The sequence below is a fragment of the Carya illinoinensis genome, chromosome 5 (assembly GCF_018687715.1).
Source record: "Carya illinoinensis cultivar Pawnee chromosome 5, C.illinoinensisPawnee_v1, whole genome shotgun sequence".
NCBI lineage: Eukaryota > Viridiplantae > Streptophyta > Magnoliopsida > Fagales > Juglandaceae > Carya > Carya illinoinensis.
Genome location: NC_056756.1, coordinates 32,114,663 through 32,135,119, shown reverse-complemented (window position 1 = coordinate 32,135,119; position 20,457 = coordinate 32,114,663). Strand labels below are relative to the sequence as shown.

At 35.6% G+C, this 20,457-nt stretch overlaps 2 protein-coding genes across 2 annotated transcripts; both read left to right on the top strand.

Moving 5' to 3' along the window:
• The first annotated feature begins 614 nt into the window (after positions 1-614).
• LOC122310716 (chloroplast sensor kinase, chloroplastic) lies at positions 615-5,920 on the top strand. The gene is made up of 10 exons (XM_043124835.1): positions 615-648; positions 754-1,268; positions 1,424-1,588; positions 1,690-2,010; positions 2,531-2,596; positions 2,682-2,750; positions 2,850-2,942; positions 3,755-3,975; positions 4,276-4,549; positions 5,333-5,920. Exons 1-10 carry the CDS (start codon positions 630-632, stop codon positions 5,585-5,587), a joined length of 1,998 nt encoding a protein of 665 aa, XP_042980769.1. The 5' UTR covers positions 615-629; the 3' UTR covers positions 5,588-5,920.
• Positions 5,921-8,556: 2,636 nt separating this feature from the next.
• Positions 8,557-8,967, top strand: LOC122310267 (S-protein homolog 7-like). Its single transcript, XM_043124151.1, has one exon. It carries the CDS (start codon positions 8,557-8,559, stop codon positions 8,965-8,967), a length of 411 nt encoding a protein of 136 aa, XP_042980085.1.
• The last annotated feature ends 11,490 nt before the right edge of the window (positions 8,968-20,457 follow it).

Genomic DNA, 20,457 nt, shown 5'->3' with positions numbered 1-20,457 from the left:
TAAAAAAATACATTTAAGGAAAAGCATGCTCAAACATGTTTTTGAATAATTTAAAATGTAATTTTAATTTTAAAAAAACTGTCAATAAATAAAAATACCTATATAACTTTAAGATAATTACAACTTTTAACTTTTAAACATATAGTTGTAATATTTAAAATATCAAATAATTGTCATTTCTATCTCCTAAATCACTTTTTAAAATTCTTTTTGAACAAATATAATATGTTTAAGTAATTTAAATATATAATTATTATAAATAACTTTTTAATATTAAAAGTTATTAGTTAAACTATAAATTATAAATCATAAAATTATAAACTATATTTCTACCGACTAAAGCTTTTTGGGTGGAGATTCGTTATGTGAATTCGAAAAGATGAAAATGATATAATTACAATTTCTTTTATAATTTTCATATAATCATGTGTGAAACGAGAGATATTTTAAAATCTCATAATTTTATATAAATACTCTCATTTTATTATATATTTATATGAAAATTATAAAAATAATTGGAACTATATTATTAAGATTTGCTTGCAAGCAGAGAGGTCGACATTGCGTGTGGTTGGGTTCCCCTTTCAGAGGCTGTCAAAGAGGTGATCCTTGGGTAGGTAGCAGCACTAATGAACCAACGGAGCAACAGTAAGTATGGTTGATAGAAAAATGGAAACGGCATCGTTGCAAGTTTGAAAATATCGTCCACTTTTTGCCTGACCTTTTTTGTTTTGTTTCATCTCCTCCACACAGCTTTCAGCCTTTCAACGGCCAAGTCGCTTGCCTTCGGCTTTGGATTTGGCTCCATCCACTCTCCTCTGGCCTTCCCCTCCAATACATCGTCTACGATGCTACTGTCTGCAACTACTCCTCGACCACCTCTCTCCAACTCCAACTCTCACGCCTTTAGCCTCCATTTCTGCACAAATATCAGCTCCCTTCTCTCTCTCAGACCTTACGTTCCCAATCATAGAAGACTCTTCCCCTTCTTCCTCTTCACCCACGCTTCTTCTTCCCTCACTAATCCTAACCCCCACACGCTCCGCCACGTCTCTAACCACGATGAACCCGAGGGACCCATGGTCTCCTCCGCCTCCGCCGTCGCCTCCACCATTCGCAGAGCTTCTACCTCCCCCGTTGAGTTCTTGCAGAGGACTGAAAAGGACCACAAGAGTCGCCTGGTTCTTCCGAGCCCTGATTTTCAGCGACTCTGTATCGAACAGTTAGACCTCTTTCGCCGAATTCTTGATCCCGACGCTCAGCTCTCGGTCTGTCTGTCCGTGTTTTCATTTTCCTTTACCCTCCTGTTTGGCTGCCTAAAAGTTTGAAGTTTTGCTAAAATGTGTCTGGAAAATTACTGTTGCTAAATTAAATAAAGCTTTTCTTAGGAAGAGAAGTAATGAAGCGGTTCTGTTTTATGCAGGTCTATGTAAGGCCAGCCGGTAGTTATGTGATGGACCGTCTAGAGCTACGTCGCGCTACCGTTTATCCTGGAGGAGTCGGTGTGTCCGACACTGTGATATTAGTCGGCACTTTCGGTGTTCCCACGGGTTTGCGCGCAGCAGAAGCTGCCCTTTCGAATCAACAAGTATGACATTTTGATTTTGGTGTAGCCTGACTATTATTTTCAATGAATAATAGTTATGGCTGTTATTGATGGAATTAAATGAATTTGAAATTTAAATGTAGGTAGAAGTCTTCGTGCCTGAGAACAGGGCCGTGGTCTTTCCGATGGTGAAAAACCCGTTTGTGGTGGGGTTCTTGGTTGCCGAGCTTCCGATGTTGGAGCCAGGAGCGTGTGAGGATGGGTTGAGTGATGCGCATGATTTGATTCACTACTTCCCTTCTCCGGAGGAAGCATATTCTTTGCCTCCAGGGTCGGGTATCAAATCCTGGGAAATTAAAAGTGTCAAGGATGAGTCAATGAGAATGTACAGTTTTAGTGCCGAGCAGAGAGCAAATGCTATCAACATCGCTCGGTCTCTAGCAATGGCATATGTTATGGATCAGGTACATTGCGGGTGTCTTATTGGGCGTGATTTTTCGAAAATAGTGCAGTGGTACGCTGTGACAATTTACTCATTTCGGTCCTATTTAATAATTTGTGATTAAAGTTGTCTATGCTCTTGGTGGTGCCAATGGATGCTTTCGTATGTCTTGTGCCTGTCACTTAACTTGTTAATTGAATCTGTACTCATTGATTTTGAAGCATTTGCAAAAGAATCATTATATGAGTGTCTCATTTTGGAGAACTAAAATAAGAGTCAAAACAGAATTCCATTGCCGGAACTCCAAACCTTATATACAAGAGTGTCAAATTGAAAGTGATACTACAAGTGCAAGGATTTCAAGTCTGAAATACATTAGTTATAAGCCTCCAAAATTAATATTTGTTGGCTTTTGTTATTTTTCCATCACTATATATTTTGATTTCTCTTGTTTAAATCTGGTATTTCAGCCTGGAATATTTGAGATTTGATTTTTATAATATTTGTGTTGATGGCCTTTATCTGCTTTGCTTCTTGGACAGAAAGCAATGTTGCTCCAGCAATCGTCATGGCAAAATAATGTCAGGATGTGTGATCTGGTTGAGCAAGTAAGATGTCTTGCTGACTGCTGTTGTTTTTCGGCTTATATGGTTGTAACTTATTGCAATTGTTCTTCCATTAATTCTCTAACAGATTCGTGGTCCTCTTTCTAGCATTCGGACTTTAGGTAAAATGCTATCTGTTCAGTTGAAGAAAAGTGAGGTACATGCCTTGTGGTGCTTATGTAACCTGGAATTTAATTATGAATATATATTTTTTTCATTTGTAATTTGTAGACGGCTGAAAGAAACAATCTTGCAGATTTCTTATGACATTGTCAAAGACATACTGGTGCAAGGTGATCATATTAGAGATACCCTTCAACAACTCCAGGATGCAGTTTACTTGACAAAGGCACTCTCTCTCTCTCTCTCTCTCTCTCTCTCTCTCTCTCTCTCTCTCAGAATACAAACGCTTCCATAGGCAAGCCATTTTATGCTATTACTTTTAGTGCTTTGTTTTTGTTCAGAATTTTGAAAGAATTTTGACATTTCTTTTATAATTTCTATTTCGGCGAAACATCCAGACTATTAGAATGGGGCCACACATTTTCAAGTAACCTTTGTGTCATTTCACTCTCTATTGTGTTAACGGTTACGATAATGTTGATAGGGGTAGATTTCTTAAATGATTTGGATAAGATGCCTCACTCTCTACATATGGCTGGCTGCACCAATTTTTCTTATAAGTACTTTGCCTTGTATTTCTTTTCTAGATTATCGATCCTTTTCACATTTCATGACTAAGTTGACTCTTTCTTATGTACTTCTTGTCTACCAGGTGCCTCCTTGGTGCCTACATTTAAAAGAGAAAATGTTGTGTTCTTATAGAGCTTTCTTAAATGGGAAATTCTATGTATAAGCTGGTGTGAATAACACACATAGTAAAGTGCTGATATTGCATAATATGATTTGGAAAATAAATTTTAAAATTTGAATCTTACAAATCAAATCTTACCATTTAACTGAGGTGGATTGGGTACTCTATATACCGGCTTGAAAGTTGAAAGTAGAATAACTCTTCTTAAATTAACTTCTTTCTAGAATGTTATCTTGTTAATTTTTATTTTTATTTTTTTTGGACAGTCTTGATAATTTTATTTGTTAAGTTTAAGAAGGCAGTTGTGTTTCTGATATTATTGTATTAATGAACTTTTGTCTTTCTAGGCTCATATAGTTCACTACAATGATGAAACATTGAAGAAAGTGCACAATTCTACTTATGCCCATGAGTCGGTGAGGTCTCAGTTACCAAATAACCTTTCAAGCGATGGTTCAAAAAATAAGGTGCAAAAGTCTCACGAGCCACTTTCTCTAAATGCTGTAGCCAAGGATTTAGAGATGCCCCTCCCGCCCCTGGCTCTTGCACCTCTACAACATGGAATTAGGTAAATTGGTACTCAATCTTGTGGTTGGAGGGGGTATCCAGGACCCTCTTCAATTAACTGGATATTATAAGTTAGGACTCAATTTGTTTTTGTTCTATTTTCTTCCTTCAACATCTTCCCTTTTCTTGATTTCAGCCCTCAGTGCAATGGGTCTGTCTAGGGAGAACCTAACCAAAGCCCTAAACATCTTTGTTTTTTTTTTTTTTTTTTTGAATGCAGGATGCTTTAAATCTGATCTTATTCATTAGTCTTAAATTTGAAAATTTCCTTTTGCTTATGTTTTTTCTTTATGTTAGGAAGACCATGCAATATTTCTACTGTGTTGGCAGATTTGATTGAGGCTGTAAGACCTCTTGCTCATAAGCAGCAACGTGTAGTAGAACTAAGTGAACTTTCAGATCCCCTGCAAGTTGCTGTGGAAGAACCTGCTTTGCGGCAGGCCCTGAGCAATTTGATTGAGGGTGCATTGCTGCGTACGCATGTTGGAGGAAAGGTTGAAATTGTGTCTACTGGAGCACCGGCAGGTGGTTCCCTTGTTGTTATTGACGATGATGGGCCTGATATGCACTATATGGTAAATGTGATGAATTCTCCTCTCATTTAGCGATAAAAAAAATGAACTCTCCTTCCTGCTGACCTGTTTCAAATAATCAAACGAAATGTTGTGGAGTCCCTTCTGTGTCACATATGAATACATACACCTAGGAACGTCTGTTATATATATTTATGCATACATATGTACGTATTAGTACTTGCATCACTGATGCTAAACCATCCAATAAGCCATATGAACTAGGTAATTCTTGGGCCTTTTGTTCGAGTATATTTAAGGGGAACTATCTATTCACATGGATGGTTTCAGTGGGTTGAGGGTGACCAGGGCCTGTCATATATGGTGTGTTTGCGCTTGTATGTGAATTGTTTTAAAGTTATGTTTTGACCCCTCAATACTTTTTAGACATTATGCATCATTTGCCAACAAAGAAATTATTCCATCCCCCCTCTCCGCTCTTTCCCAACCAATTATTTTGTCTAAATCTGCCCCATTTACTTGTATTCTTTGAATTTATAGCTCTTTTACCATTTTTTAGTTCACACACTTTGAAGACTGAACTCATGGTTCGATTCTGCTCATTGCTATGATTTGTCTGATGTAATATTTTTACTATATACAACTTTAAAAATCTCTTTTTTTGGTTGGATACTTCATGTATAAAAATTGTGAGGAATTTATGTTGCTGATACAAAAAAGTGGTCTGCGATCTATTAGATCAATGAAATATTATGGTTCCCGTAGTCTGTTTTTGCCCATGTTTTTTATTAGATATAAATTGTCTATGGTTGCTTTGGCATGCAGACGCAGATGCATTCCCTCACACCATTTGGAGCAGATCTCTTTTCGGAAGATATGGTTGAAGATAACCTGACATGGAACTTTGTTGCTGGGATAGCTGTTGCTCGTGAGATACTAGAGAGTTACGGCTGTGTACTCCGTATCATATCTCCCCGGACCACAGATGCTGCCCTTGGGGCAGGTGGAACTCGTGTGGAACTATGGCTTCCATTATTTCTGGAATCATCTGATTTGAATGGCCACACTCAGAAGGAATAGCAAGGATTTTAGATTTTATGGCAGAGTTCTAACATGGAATAAAGAGAATGATTAATGCTGGGTTCAGTTGACAAGAATGAGGCAGAACACAATCCAAAAATTCTTGCCTCGCTGGCGCATTCTCGGTGTGTATTTTGAGGGCATGCTGTATAGTATCTTCATTTGTTTGTTTGTCCTCTTACTGCGGCATACAGATTGAGAATTTGTAGATAGCAAAAAGGTTTAGGTTTTATTGAAAGCTTATAAGAAAGACAGAACACTCCAATGTTAAAGCTACTGACTGAATGTATATATCTGTTAGTGTAAAAATAATATTTTGTTATGTTTTTATGACAAAACTTAGTAGGGGTGTACAAGAACCGCCGGACCTGGCCGGGAACCGATTAGATGGGCGGCTGGAGCACGGAACCGGCTGGAACCAGTCAGTAGGGGAGAGAATAAATGAGAAAATCGATAGCGGTGGTTTGGTGTAGGTTCAAACCTTGAAACTGTTGAAGTGACTGATTCCATTTTTATTTTTATTTTTATGAATATATGTATATAAAACGGTGCTGTTTCACTTAAATGAGTAAAATGTCATTTTGAACTAGGTTTAATAATCTCCCATCTTCTTCTTCCTGGCATAGTCTCTTTCCTTGCGTCGCGTCGTAATCCTCTTCAACCCTCCATCACAGAGATGCCATTCTTCTTCTTCACGACATCCCTCCATCACAAAGATGCCGATGGTAGACCAAAGATCGTGTTGACACACGTCGAGACTGATGGAATCGGTTTTCTCTTCCATAGTCGATCGGTTTCGGTTGTTTCTTAGCAACGTTCTCTCACGTCAGTGGAGTCTCGGTTTTGTGCCGAAACCAATATTGATACGTTGGTGTAAAGCCCTAAAACTTAGTCCAATTAAGTTGTAAATATGTTGAGTAGAGTCTAGATTGCAATTGAAACAAAAAGTGCAAAGATTGCAAATTTGCAAGACTTGATCTAGCCTAAGTAAATCAGTCATAACTTTTTATTCCCATATTTGATTGAGGTGATATTGGTTGCTTTGAAAAGCAAACTCAATTATCTATAAATTCATTGGATGGTCCATTTGGTACCTCAGCCCAACTATGTATTACAGTGATAGGCATGGCCCAAACTAAAGGCTAAAGGCCCACGGGAGCTTAGTATTCCGTTGTATGATAGAGTGGATAAGCACCAATGTGGCGAGTAGATTACTCCTATTATTTAGGGATAAGAGGACCGACTAAGCATCATATGAAAGTAATCCAATGATGATGATGATGATTCGGTACTTTCCCGCACTTATATATATGGGCACCAGGTAACTCTAAAACATTTTGAATCATATACAATTTTTTTATTAATATTAGTATCGGAGTAGCTGCACGCCGTCACCTTTTGATATAGTTGCAGGTAAGCAATTACGTTTGGTGGTGAGACACGTCTTTTACATTCATGTTTCAAAAGGATCTCCAAATTCTAATGTTTATGTAGCCAAAAGAGCTCGACAATGTAGTGATTGGAAAATTGGTTAGAAAGTTTGCTAAGTGAAAATTTTGAGAATCACTTTTTCACCAGGGTTTTAATAGACTCTCTAATTGATTTACTCAAATCTTAAGTATATATAGAATAATATGCACAACTTCTAGGGTGTGGAAATAGGCCAGATTTGCCATATTCGTTATAGTTTTTAAAGAAAATTCTAAGGAAATTCATTGGGCATTGACGATCGATTCTCTCTTGATATACAGACATACATCATCACATTGTGCTTATGTTTGAGTACTGTTGAGTCCATTGGTGTGTACGTGTTCGTTAATTGAAAGGATTTTCTAAGCTACTAGGGTGCAAAGATCGAATGATATACTCGTGATGTTGTAAGCCAACTTTAATTACTTTAAGGGTTTGTAATTGTTTCTATTTTCTAAATTGGTTGTAAAGAACTAAATTTCTATAATGGATTTTAGGTGTAAGTCGTGATTTTAGATTTTAAAGACGTTATTCAAATGAGTTTTCACTTCATTATTAAAATTGTTATGTTGATTATTTCTTGTGATCTAATTCTTTGATTGGTTGATTGATTGATTATTAATTTAAATAGTCCAATAAATTTGAAAAATCTCTATTTACCCCCTCTAGGTGTGATTGGGATCTGAACCCTAATTCTTTAATATCATTTCATGGTTGAATGGATTTTGTTTTATTTGTGTGACATTGTGATTGAATTGAAGCTTTCGAATTTAAACTCTGGCATTAAATAGTATTTTTTCCCTAGACTAGAAAGAAATTAACAATAAACTCAAATTCATCTGGTCCTTTATCACTTGTCCAAGGACCTAACTAATGATTTTATTTCAATTCTACAACTTTGCAAGATTTAATTGGTAAAAGATTAGAATTATAAACTCTTTTTGTAAATCAAGTTTTTTCTTGTCAACGACATGGAATGCATATTTTATACACCGACTTATAAATATAATTTTTCAATGTGAACAGAGGTTTATTAATATCATAATAATTTTATACAATGTTAAATTGTTATTTTATTCTATAATTAATCTCATAATAATTTTGTCTCTTATTTTACTAATCCTAGCTGCAGACAGTGTGAGCCTCACATTAACTTTCAGTCGAAAATGGTGAAAATTCTTAACTTCGGTCGTGTGACCTCCTGCATGTCCGTACGTACACCAGATGAATAGCTAGCTCACAGCAAATCAAGCTCGACCTTGCATTCCAATTGAGGATTATTGGGCTAAAAATGAGACAGACCACAACTTTACAATTAGTAAAGAATCACGACATATTATATAACATGAAAGAAATGGCTGTTTGGGTATAGCTGTTGTACGTGTGCAAGGCATTCTTTGGCTGCAAAGGCATTCACAAAGGACCTGTGGCTGCATATTTCAGCCATACTCATACACACATATCCACGATCTGAGCATATATTCATGAAAATGAAGCGCATGGGGATGGCTAAGTTTTATTGTTTTGCACTGGTCCTTGTCTTGGCCTTTGGCTTGAGCAGCTCCGCAAGGGTGCCTCGTGTGAGAAAGCACTATGTGAAATTTATCAACAATCTCAACAACAAAGTACTTAATGTCAACTGCAAAAATCAAAAACCCTACATTGATCTGAACCTTCACATTCTTCTACCCAAGGAGGAGTACGACTTCAATTACATTGTTGGGCGAGACATGGCTTTCAGCTGTAACCTTCGACATGGGTTTACAAGCATGGACTTCCCTGTAAGTGATAGAGCAATCAAAAGAGAATGCGGTGGAAACCATTGCATTTGGAAAGCACAAGATGATGGCGTTTACCTACTCAACCGAAAAACGAATCAATACAAGTTCAAGTATGGATGGGATAAGTGACCATAATGGTGATGATCAAGGTGATCGATGCTGCGAGCTAGAAGATAAAACAAAGCTATCTGGTTAATCAATTAGAGCGCATACTACCAAAATGAGTTTTGTATTTTGTTCTCTAAAATGCATCATTAAAAATCTCTTTTCCTATATAAATTCTGTTTCAAATATCTCTTAGTGAATTTATTTTTCTCTATATCCTTTAAATAATTTTTTAATTAAAAGATTTTCCCTAACTATTAATAAATTTGCAATATCGTCGTAATTTTATTTTTTATTTTTAATATTTGCAATATTTCTCTGTTAACAATGTGTGTAATTTTGTAATATACACACAAAATAAAAAAATATAAATTAAAAGTAAAATTAGAAGATAAAAAATTCAGATTATATTACTAGAATAAAAGGGTTGATTTAAACAAGGAGAAACAGTACATTTTGTACCTTATACATTTTTATCATCTTGTTAATTTATACACAAAACTCTAAACCAATGATAGATAAATATTTGTTGAAATAAGGCAACTGAAATGATAACAAAGTAATATCCACTTTTCACATGATATAACCCTCAAGCCCAAGATGAAAGTAGAAATTTTAATTACAAAGTCATTAACTACAAGCCAATAGCAATATCCATAATATTAATTAGTACTATGAGCGCCTCATATTTTTCTCCAACACGAGCCACATCTTTCTCAAACACTACACCTGGCTATGTGCACATGATCCAATGGAGTTTTACATAAGGGTGTCATGTTGGTGTTATGTCAAAGATAAATTAATCCTACCATATATGATGTGACGTATTTATCATTATTTGATGATAAATAAACATACAATAAATGATCATTCAATGATAATAAATTTATCACATCTTACTTAGTGAGATGCAAGTGAGATGATAGTATGGTATATAAAATTTTTCTATATCAAATAATCATGAGTATTATACTATATAGATTAATTTGAATCTGTTTAATTTAAAAAAAAAATATTCATTATCTTCATACTACACACTATACATAATTTTTTTATTTTGTTTATTTTTTTCCTCTTACGAAAAAAATAAACCCTAAAGCTTTTAATTAAATTATACAGACCCTAAAGTCCTAATACAACCCATTTAAATAACGGGTTATACAACATGACCCACTTAACCTATTTAATAATTATTGACACTACCCATTATAAACCCTATTTTCATCCATTTCAATTCATTCAACCCATTTCATATTAGATGGGTTAAGCCAATCTGTATATTTTTCTGACCCAATTAATATAATTTTATATATAATACGATGATAAATATATCGAATCATTCACAATTACAATTGGATTCATAATAAATTATGTTCTTATCAATATCCAAACTAATAATGTATAAGAAAATTAATATTTTTTATAAAATAAAATTACATATTCAAAAAAAAAAAAAACTCAATAGCTTGAGATATTAAGTAGTCAAATAATAATAATATATATATATATATATATATTTGAAATAATCTAAATACTAATATTAATATTAAACCCAGGCTATAAAAAATGCATATAAAACTAAACATTTTTAAAACTTAAAAAATAGAATTCGTTTATGTTATACGGATTGATTGTGGATTTCCATACATTTATTAATCATGTCTTATGTGATTACCCCTTTTTGATCCAAACACATTTATATAAATCTCAAACCAACTAATTTTGTGTCATGTACATATTGAGTTCACGATCGTGTCATTTATTGACACTCCTAATTTTAGAGGATGGATATATTCTGAGTTCTCATGCATCCTTGGCAGTGCAAAAGTAAACCCATCTCGAGCAAGTTTTGACCCAATATTTCTTAATAAAATTCAAGTGCTGTAGTTTAAATTCCTAAAGGTCAAACTGTTGCATTGACGCTAAAAATTCCTAATCTCCCCAAATCTTTGTATTCCAAGGCTTATTGGTAGTTTCAGGTCTAACCCATCCTTTGGAAAGACACATTCAATTGAGGCAAGGATTTATAAAAAGGACTAGAAGAATATTTCTATATTTTGCATCATGATTGTTACCGTGATGCATAGACTTTCAACTAAACCAAAGTGGAATAGACAAAAGTTGACTATGGTTATTGCCAAATATTAGCACTACTAATAAAAAAAGGGCCAGTAGATCACAAACTTTTTTTTTTTATATATGGAAATATGCTTCATTGCATTCATTCATAAACGAAGTTACAGCTGTGACTTATCAATACAGGAGAACCAGACTATAAGTCAACTAAAATAACTGCTCAGGAGCTTCCCCGTCAACAAATTTCTTTGTGACGAACATTGTCTAAACTTCTACACATTCTCTCCTGACAGCAGTCAAAAAGAGAAAGCGCTCTGTCAAAACAGAGCTAAATGACCTTTCTTCCAAAGAAGAGAGGTACACCCACGCTCCATCCTCCAAAGAGGAGGAGTACTACCACACTCTCTCCTCTCAAGGAGGAAGAGTACCAACACCTACCTTCCTCCAACAGGAGGAGTAGGACTAACACCCACCTTCTTTCCTCCAAAAGAGGAGTGAGACACTGATCTATTTCTATTTTATTAATAAAAACTAAACTAAACTAACAATTACAAATACAAATAAACAAATAAACTGGCTTTGGGCTGTAAAAAAAAATGGCCCAGCTTGAGACAAAAGCCCAGATTGTCTGCTTGTGGGGGCCCAACCCGTTAGGGTTTCCAATACTTGTTCTGCCGCCGCCGCCGCCACCCATATTTTCACTTTTCTTCCTCTACATCTTCCCCCGTCGAGTCCCCTGCACCAGTGCACGAGAAAGGCCTCATCACAAAGAAACTGAAGTTTCGCCCCGGCCCTCGCCCTCATGCCGTCGTCTCTTGCCCAGTCTTACTCTAGTCCGGCGTACATGCTTAGCATGCTTCGGAAATCATCCAAAAACAGTCTGGCGCAGCATGCTTCGGTTGGAGTTCTTCACGGTTCACTCGCACACGACTCCGGAAAACACGGTCCACTCAAGCAACTTCAGATGGACTGGTAGCATGCTCCAGAATGGCTGGTAGTAGGCTACAGTCGTGCCGCCTATCACAACCATCCTAGACGTGAACAAACCTTTGCTTTTCAAGATGAGAACTGAGCTCACAGAACTCTGCTTTTCAAGATGAGAACAGAGCACATGCCGATACCCAAACTTTGGAGGCCAAGCAAACACCAACACAAAAACACCACCCCGGAGCAGAGATACACCACTACCTCAAAACAACCACTACGGGAGACTAGAACCACTACGGGAGAGATACACCAAAAAGCCTTGAAACCACCGTTGAAAACAATCACCTCAAGCCTTATTATTAGAAACTAAACCGATCTAAACCAAAGAGAAGAGCAACCAGAGATATGGGAGGGAGGGGAAGCCGAGGCTCCCACCTCCCTCTTGGGAGGACAATCGGCTTTGTTCTCTAGAGAGAGGAGATGTGGAATAGACACTTATTATAACAGAATAGATATATATATATATATATATATATATAGATATATAAATCACAAACTTAGACTACTACAAAAGAAAATCATTCAGTTATATTATAAAAATACAAATGAGTATGATGAGCAGTGATAATGAGTAACAAAAATTTTAATTAAATGGTACAGACTCTAAAATTATAACACGAACCATTTAAATAACGGGTTATACAACATGACCCACTTAACCTATTTAATAATTGCGAACACTGCCCATTATAAACCCTATTTTCATTCATTTCAATCCAACCCATTTCATATTAAATGGGTTGAGCTGATTTGTATATTTTTTAACCCAATTAATATAATTTTATATATAATACAATGATAACAATATAAAATCATTCACAATTATAATTAGATTCATAATAAACTATGTTATTATCAATATCCAAACTAATAATGCATAAGAAAATTAATATTTTTTATAAAATAAAATTACATATTAGCGAAAAAAAATTCAATAGGTTCAGATATTAAGTAGTCAAATACTAATATATATTTTTTGAAATAATATAAATACTAATATTAATATTAAACCAAAAAATAGAATTTGTTTATGTTATACGGATTGATTGAGGATTTCATGAGTTAACCCACAGTCTATTCGTTTATTAATCATGTCACATGGGATTACCCCATTTTCATCCAAACACATTTATATAAATCTCAAACCAACTAATTTTGTGTCATATACCTATTGAGTTAGGATCATGTCATTTATTGACATCCATAATTTCATAGGATGTATATATTCTGAGTTCTCATGCATCCTTGGTAGTAGGGGTGCTACCCGCATATGTGGGGGGATGGAATTTCATCCTGCACCCCGCCCCGGTGCCGGGGGGGCGGGGCGAACACCCCATCCGCCCCCCCCCCCCGGCTCACTTCAGGAACACTATATTCCATTGGGCTTAAAAAAAATGGTCTAAAAAATATTTTTTTAAACCCAAATTATTATATAATTAAATCATAAATTAAAATTTATATATATAATAATAATTTAAAAACTATTAACATAAAAATTATGTTATTAATTTTTAAATTTCTTAGACTTATTCACAAGAGTCACAAGAGAGTGAAACTTGTTCATAATATTGCAAATGGCATGCACCCTAGGCCACCTTATATAGAACTTTAATGCCATACAAGAATCTCACTTGAGTAATGTGGAACTTAACAGCGGGGGACCCCGCCCTGGCATGTGCGGTGCGGGGTACCCCGTCCGCCCATGCAAAGGCGGGGTGGACGGGGGCGGGGTAGCGGGGCTGCCCACCCCTACTTGGTAATGCAAAAGGAAACCCATCTCGAGCATGTTTTGATCCAGTATTTCTTAATAAAATTCAAGTGGTATAGTTTAAATTCCAAAAGGCCAAACTGTTGCATTGACACTAGAGATTCCTAATCTCCCCAAATCTTTGTATTTCAAGGCATATTGGTAGTTTCAGGTCTAACCCATCCTTTGGAAAGACACATTCAATTGAGGCAAGGATTTATAAAAAGGACTAGAAGAATATTTCTATCTTTTTCATCATGATTGTTACCATGATGCATAGACTTTCAACTAAACCAAAGTGGAATAGACAAAACTAGACTATGGCTATTGCCAAATATCAACACCACTAATAAAAAAAAGGCTCGGTAGATCACAAACTTAGACAATTACAAATGAAAATCATTCAGTTATATTATAAACTAAAATTGACACTCAAGACAATTAAACGATGATAATTTGGATAGTTATGACATAGCTGCTTTAGCACATGAGTTAACTTTTATTTATTTTTAGTTTGGTGACCAAATCAAGGGTAGATTTAAAAAACAACTCTACCAACAAAGGCTTCGTTTAGATGTTAACAACTTTACCATCTGTGAATAGTAATAATATAATTTATAAATAATAGTGAATAGTTTATAAATGGTAGTGAAGTAATCTGAGAACAGTTTGTCCCAAACACAGCCTAAGGCTATTATGAAAAAGTAATGATAAAATATTGAATAATAGTAAAAAATAGTAAAAATCAGAAGGATCTCATTCAGCTACTAGCTCACATTCTTCCCCCTTATTACCACTATTTCTTAATATGAACAATTAGTTTGTACGCCTGATATCTAATCTAAACTCTTAAAAAGTTTAATAAAGTAATATATCTATATATATATATATATATTTATAACTGAAATACATATTTTTGTTGCTGCTACTATTTTCATTCAAATTCGATCATGTGGATGATTGTTAATGGTAAACACAGTGCCACCGAGATTCATTGCCTCCGCTAGAGTTTTTTTTTGAATTGAACATCCTTCCATTGCATTTATAAATCATCATAGTGTTCCTTTGCGATACAACTCATTATCTGAGGAGGACCCTCCTCCAACCATACATATTCATCATCAATCTAAAACTAGCTTAGCCAAAAGATGTGCTGCACCACTCCCATCTCTGGGAGTAAACTGCAAGTTCCTACATGAGTTATGAATGCCTCTGCTAGAGTTAAAAATTATAAAAGTAAAGATACATAAAATAAACTTTATAATTTGGTTAATTGAAGGTGAAAATTTAATTATCTTTGATTTTTGAACTTAGCAATCTGCAATGAGTAAAGATAGCTAGCCACTAATGTGATTTTCTTCTAGATTCAAAAATCTCAAAGTTTCATGGCAATACAATAGCTCCCATTTTATTTAGTACAAAATAAGAGATATGTTTATTATTTAAAAATAATAAAAGTATCTATATATTTTATACTGAATAATTCATCCCTACCTATCTAAAATTGATGTATTTAAAAAAGAAAAAAGAAAAAAAAAGGACAATGAGATAGGCAAGGAACATATAGCTAGAGTAATAGAAAAAAAAAATTCTATTCTAAAGTTGATGATTGAAAAATACTTATATGGCATAATTTGATTTGAAAGATAAATTTTAAAATTTAAATCTTATAAATTAAGTCTTACCATTTAAGTATCGTGAATGATATATACTTTGTTCTAAGCATATACGTATATGCTAAGTATTTATAGTGACTAGGACTAATACAAGTAATCATACGTATATAATTCGTAGCTTGTAACTTTGCAAGATTTGATTTATAAGAGATTTGAATTATATACTTTTTTTGTAAATCAAAATTTTTCATGTCAACGATATGGAATGTGTGTTTTATACACTGGTTTATAAATAGAATTTTTCAATGTGAACAAAAGTTTATTAGTTCGATAAAAATTAGAATGTAGGGTTAATTTATATCTCCAGTTATATTGTTATTTTATTCTCTAATTAATCTCATAATAATTTTGTCTCCTATTTTACTAATCCTAGCTGCAGGTTGTGTGAGCCTCAGATTAACGTTCGGTTGAAAATGGAGAAAATTCTGAACTCCGGTCGTCTGACCTCCTACATGTTCGTACGTAGGCACACCTGATGAATAGCTAGCTCACAATAAATCAAGCTCGGCCTTGCATTCCTATTGAGGATTATTGGCCTAAAAATGAGACGGACCGCAGCTTTATAATTAGTAAAGGATCACGACATATTATATAACATAGAAGAAATGATTGTTTGGGTATAGCAGCTATACCTTTGCAAGGCATTCTTTGGCTGCAAAGGCATTCACAAAGGACTTGTGGCTGCATATTTCAACCAAGGACTTGTGGCTACATATTTCAACCATACTCATACGCACATATCCTTGATCTCAGCATATATACATATACATGAAAATGAAGCACATGGGGATGGCTAAGCTTTATTGTTTTGCACTGGTCCTTGTCTTGGCCTTTGGCTTGAGCAGCTCCACGAGGGTGCCTCGTGTGAGAAAACACTACGTGAAATTTATCAACAATCTCAATAATAAAGTACTTAATGTCAACTGCAAAAATCAAAAACCCTACATTGATCTGAACCTCCACATTCTTCTACCCAAGGAGGAATACGAATTCAATTACATTATTGGGCGAGACATGACTTTCAGTTGTAACCTTCGACATGGGTTTACAAGCACGGACTTCCCTGTAAGTGATAGAGCAATCAAAAGAGAATGTGGTGGAAACCATTGCATTTGGAAAGCACAAGATGATGGAGTTTACCTACTCAACCGAAAAATGAATCAGTACAAGTACAAGTATGGATGGGATAAGGGACCATAATGGTGACGATCAAGGTGATCGATGCTGTGAGCTGGAAGATAAAACAAAGATATCTGGTTAATTAATTAGAGTGCGCACTACCAAAATGGGTTTTGTATTTTGTTATTTAAAATACATCATTAAAAATCTCTTTGTCTATATAAATTCTTTTTACAATATCTTTCAGCGAATTTATTTATTTTTCTATATCATTTTAAAAAAATTTAATTAAAAGATTTTCCCTAACTATCAAAAAATTTGCAATATCTTCGTAATGTTTTTTTTTTATATATATTTGCAATATTTCTCAGTTAACAATGTGTGTAATTTTATATTATACACACAAAATTAAAAAATATAAATTAAAAGTAAAATTAGAAGATGAAAAAATCGGATTATATTAGTATATAAAATGGATGATTTAAACAAGGAGCAACAGTACATTTCGTACCTTATACATTTTTGTCATCTTGTTAATTTATACACAAACTCTAAACCAATGATAGATAAATACTTGTTGAAATAAGCCAATTGAAATAAGAACAAAGTAATATCCACTTTCACATGATATAACCCTCAAGCCCAAGATGAAAGTAGAACTTTTTATTACAAAGTCATTAACTACAAGCCAATAGCAATATCCATAATATTAATTAATACTACGAGCGCCTCGTATTTTTCTTCAACACGAGCCACATCTTTCTCAAACACTACACCTTGGTACGTGCACATGATCCAATGGGGTTTTGCATAGTGGTGACATGTTGGTGTTATGTCAAAGATTAATTAATCCTACTATATATGATGTGATGCATTTATCACTATTTGATGATAAATAAACGTACAATAAATGATCATTCAATGGTAATAAATGTGTCATATCTTACTTTGTGAGATGCAAGTGAGATGAGAGTATGGTAAATAAAGTTTTCCCATATCAAATAATCATGAGTATTATACTATATAGATTAATTTGAATCTGTTTAATTTAAAAAACATTTCCTCATTATCTTCATACTACACACTAATCATAATTTTTTATTTTTTTATTTTTTTCTCTTATCAAATATATGATGTATGGATGGTGAATATAAAAATCCAATTTGTTTAGGAAGAATAAAACAAAAAAAATGAAAAAAATAAAAATAAAAATAAAAATACGTGTGACGTGTGATGATAATGAGTAGCATAATTTTTGATTAAATGATACAGACCCTAAAATCCTAACACAATCCATTTAAATAACGGGTTATACAACATGACCCACTTAACCTATTTAATAATTATGGACACTACCAATTATAAACCTTGTTTTCATCCATTTCAATCCGTTCAGCCCATTTCATGTTAAATGGATTGAGCATATCTGTATATTTTTTTCACACAATTAATATAATTTTATATATAATACGATGATAATTGTGACGCCCCCAAAATCCCCACGCCCGGACACGGGGAAATTGAGACGTCCGGATGGTGACAACCCGGGTCACCATCCCATCGACGGGTGCCGAGTGTGTGCAAGGCAACAGATGTGTACAGAGAAACACGCAGCGGATAACGAAAGTCAAACTAAGTACCAGAATTTTTCTTAACGTAATACAAGCTGTTAAAACATACATAGATAAAATATTACAAAACACAAATACAGTTTTAACAAATAAAAAGATAGCATCAGCAACCCGGCGGAGCCGCATCCTCGGGCTCAGCCTCCTCCTCTTCGTCCTCTAACTCTGCACCAAAAGCTACGGAACTACGAATGGTACCGCAGGTAAGTAAAACCCAAACACTACCAGATAAAAACACATAAAACTCAAACAAGATGCATGAACCATGCCCAATGCCCAAAGCCCAAAAACACCAGTTTTCCACACACGCCAAAAACCCTTTTTGGCCCAAAAACACATCCTTTCCGAAAACACGCCAAAAGTCACCTTTGGCCGCCAAAAGTCCATTTGGCCCAATATCTCGCCAGAAGTCCATTCGGCCCAATATCTCGCCAGAAGTCCATCTGGCCCACGCCAAAAGTCCCATTTGGCCTCATAAACCATTATCCAATTTTAACCGTATGCACCATGACCTCCCCTAGGGGTCATCCGCACACCCTGGCTCCAGTGTCACACCGTAGAGTACCACCACGCATGTGACACCTAACGAGCGATGCCCAGTTCCGCGCCCCGCGCGTGCGTAGCCAAGCATCCTCTAGCCCTCGCCAGCGAAGGGCCACGGAGTCGGTGAGTAGGGCGATGCCCGGTTCCGCGCCCGGCGCGTTCGTAGCCAAGCACCCCCTAGCCCCGCTCCCATCATCTCTCTCGACAACTCAGGGGACATCACTCAGTTTATTCCGCTCCCGAGTGACCAGAGGAGCTCCACCGAGATAATAACCCATCCCGGCTTGGGCTCGTGATACACACGCACCCGTAATACCACTCACGCCAATACACAGGCTTTTCACGTAAATCCACAAACACACGTGCATGCACCATGAAATGCCACAACAATGCATACAACATAATCAGACAACATAAAACAAATAAACAGCCAACTCCGTCCTCCATCCATCCGACCCCCGAAACTCCTCGGACTCAGTCCGGAATCAACAACCAACAACAATAAATAATTGAATGAGCAATATGTATTAAAATCTGAAAATAGGGTTTGGAAAATACTTACAGCGCTATACGGCAATTTTAGAAAACAAGCGGCGTTGCAAGCGGCGGAAAAACAGCAACGTCACAGTGAAAATTCACTGTGGCCGTGGGTTTGAAAAACCCACTTTTGAACGGGGACAAACTAGGACACGAGATTGATAGGGAATGGTCTAGGGATGGTTGTGAAGCTATTGGAAGTGGCGGTTGGCCGTGGGTGGCGGCGGAATAGCCGGATTACCCAAAACGGAAACTAAGCTCGTAGGAGCTGTTCCGGTGGTCGTTGGAGGCCGAAAATGGGTGGGTTAGGACGGCAAGGAGTCGGTGATGAAGTGGTGAAGAAATGGTGGCCGGAGGTGGAGCGACGGCGGCGGATCGGAGCAAAATCCGTGCGCCCTTCTTGGTGCTTTTCCGGCCAAACGGCCGGCCGGTTGGGGGTGGGTTTTGGAGGGGTGGTGCACCGGAGGGAGAGGAAGAAAATGGGACCGGTGGGAGGCCGAACGGTGGCCGGACGGCTGCGGTAGGGTAGAGAGAAGGTGACGCCGGCGTGAGGGAGAGGGAGGAGAGAGAGAGAGCACGGGGGGGGGGGTCCGAACGCGGGAGAAGAAGAGAGAAAAGAAAAAAGAAAAAAGAAAAAAAGAAAAAGAAGGAAAAAAAGGAAAAGAAGGGAAAAAGAAAAAAGGAAAAAGAGAAAAAGGAAAAAGATGTGAAAAGAAATGAGGTCCAATCCTCACTCCGGGAAAACGAAACAAACCGCCAAAAAGATTAAAACCACAAAACAACTACAAGAAATAAAACACAACCTCAAATAAATTAAATTAAATTAAAAACCAATTTTAAAAACGCAAATAAATTAAAATAAAATAACTGATATATTAAATAAAATAAAAACAATTATTTCAGCGAAAATACACTTAAAAGCGGGTTATCACAATAATTATATAAAATCATTCACAGTTACAATTGGATTCATAATAAACTATGTTATTATCAATATCCAAACCAATAATGTATAAGAAAATTAATATTTTTTATAAAAGAAAATTACATATTAACAAACAAAAAAACTCAATAGCTTTAGATATTAAGTAGTCAAATACTAATATATATATATATATATATATAATTTTTTTCTGAAATAATCTAAATACTAATATTAATATTAAACCCAAACTATAAAAAATGCATATAAAACTAAACA

Excerpts from the sequence above, each read along its gene's own strand:
- LOC122310716 (XM_043124835.1), top strand. Across the intron at positions 1,269-1,423 it reads ATCCCGACGCTCAGCTCTCG|GTCTATGTAAGGCCAGCCGG; the intron begins GTCTGTCTGTCC and ends TGTTTTATGCAG. Across the intron at positions 1,589-1,689 it reads CTGCCCTTTCGAATCAACAA|GTAGAAGTCTTCGTGCCTGA; the intron begins GTATGACATTTT and ends ATTTAAATGTAG.
- LOC122310267 (XM_043124151.1), top strand. The coding sequence starts at position 8,557 with ATGGGGATGGCTAAGTTTTATTGTTTTGCACTGGTCCTTGTCTTGGCC.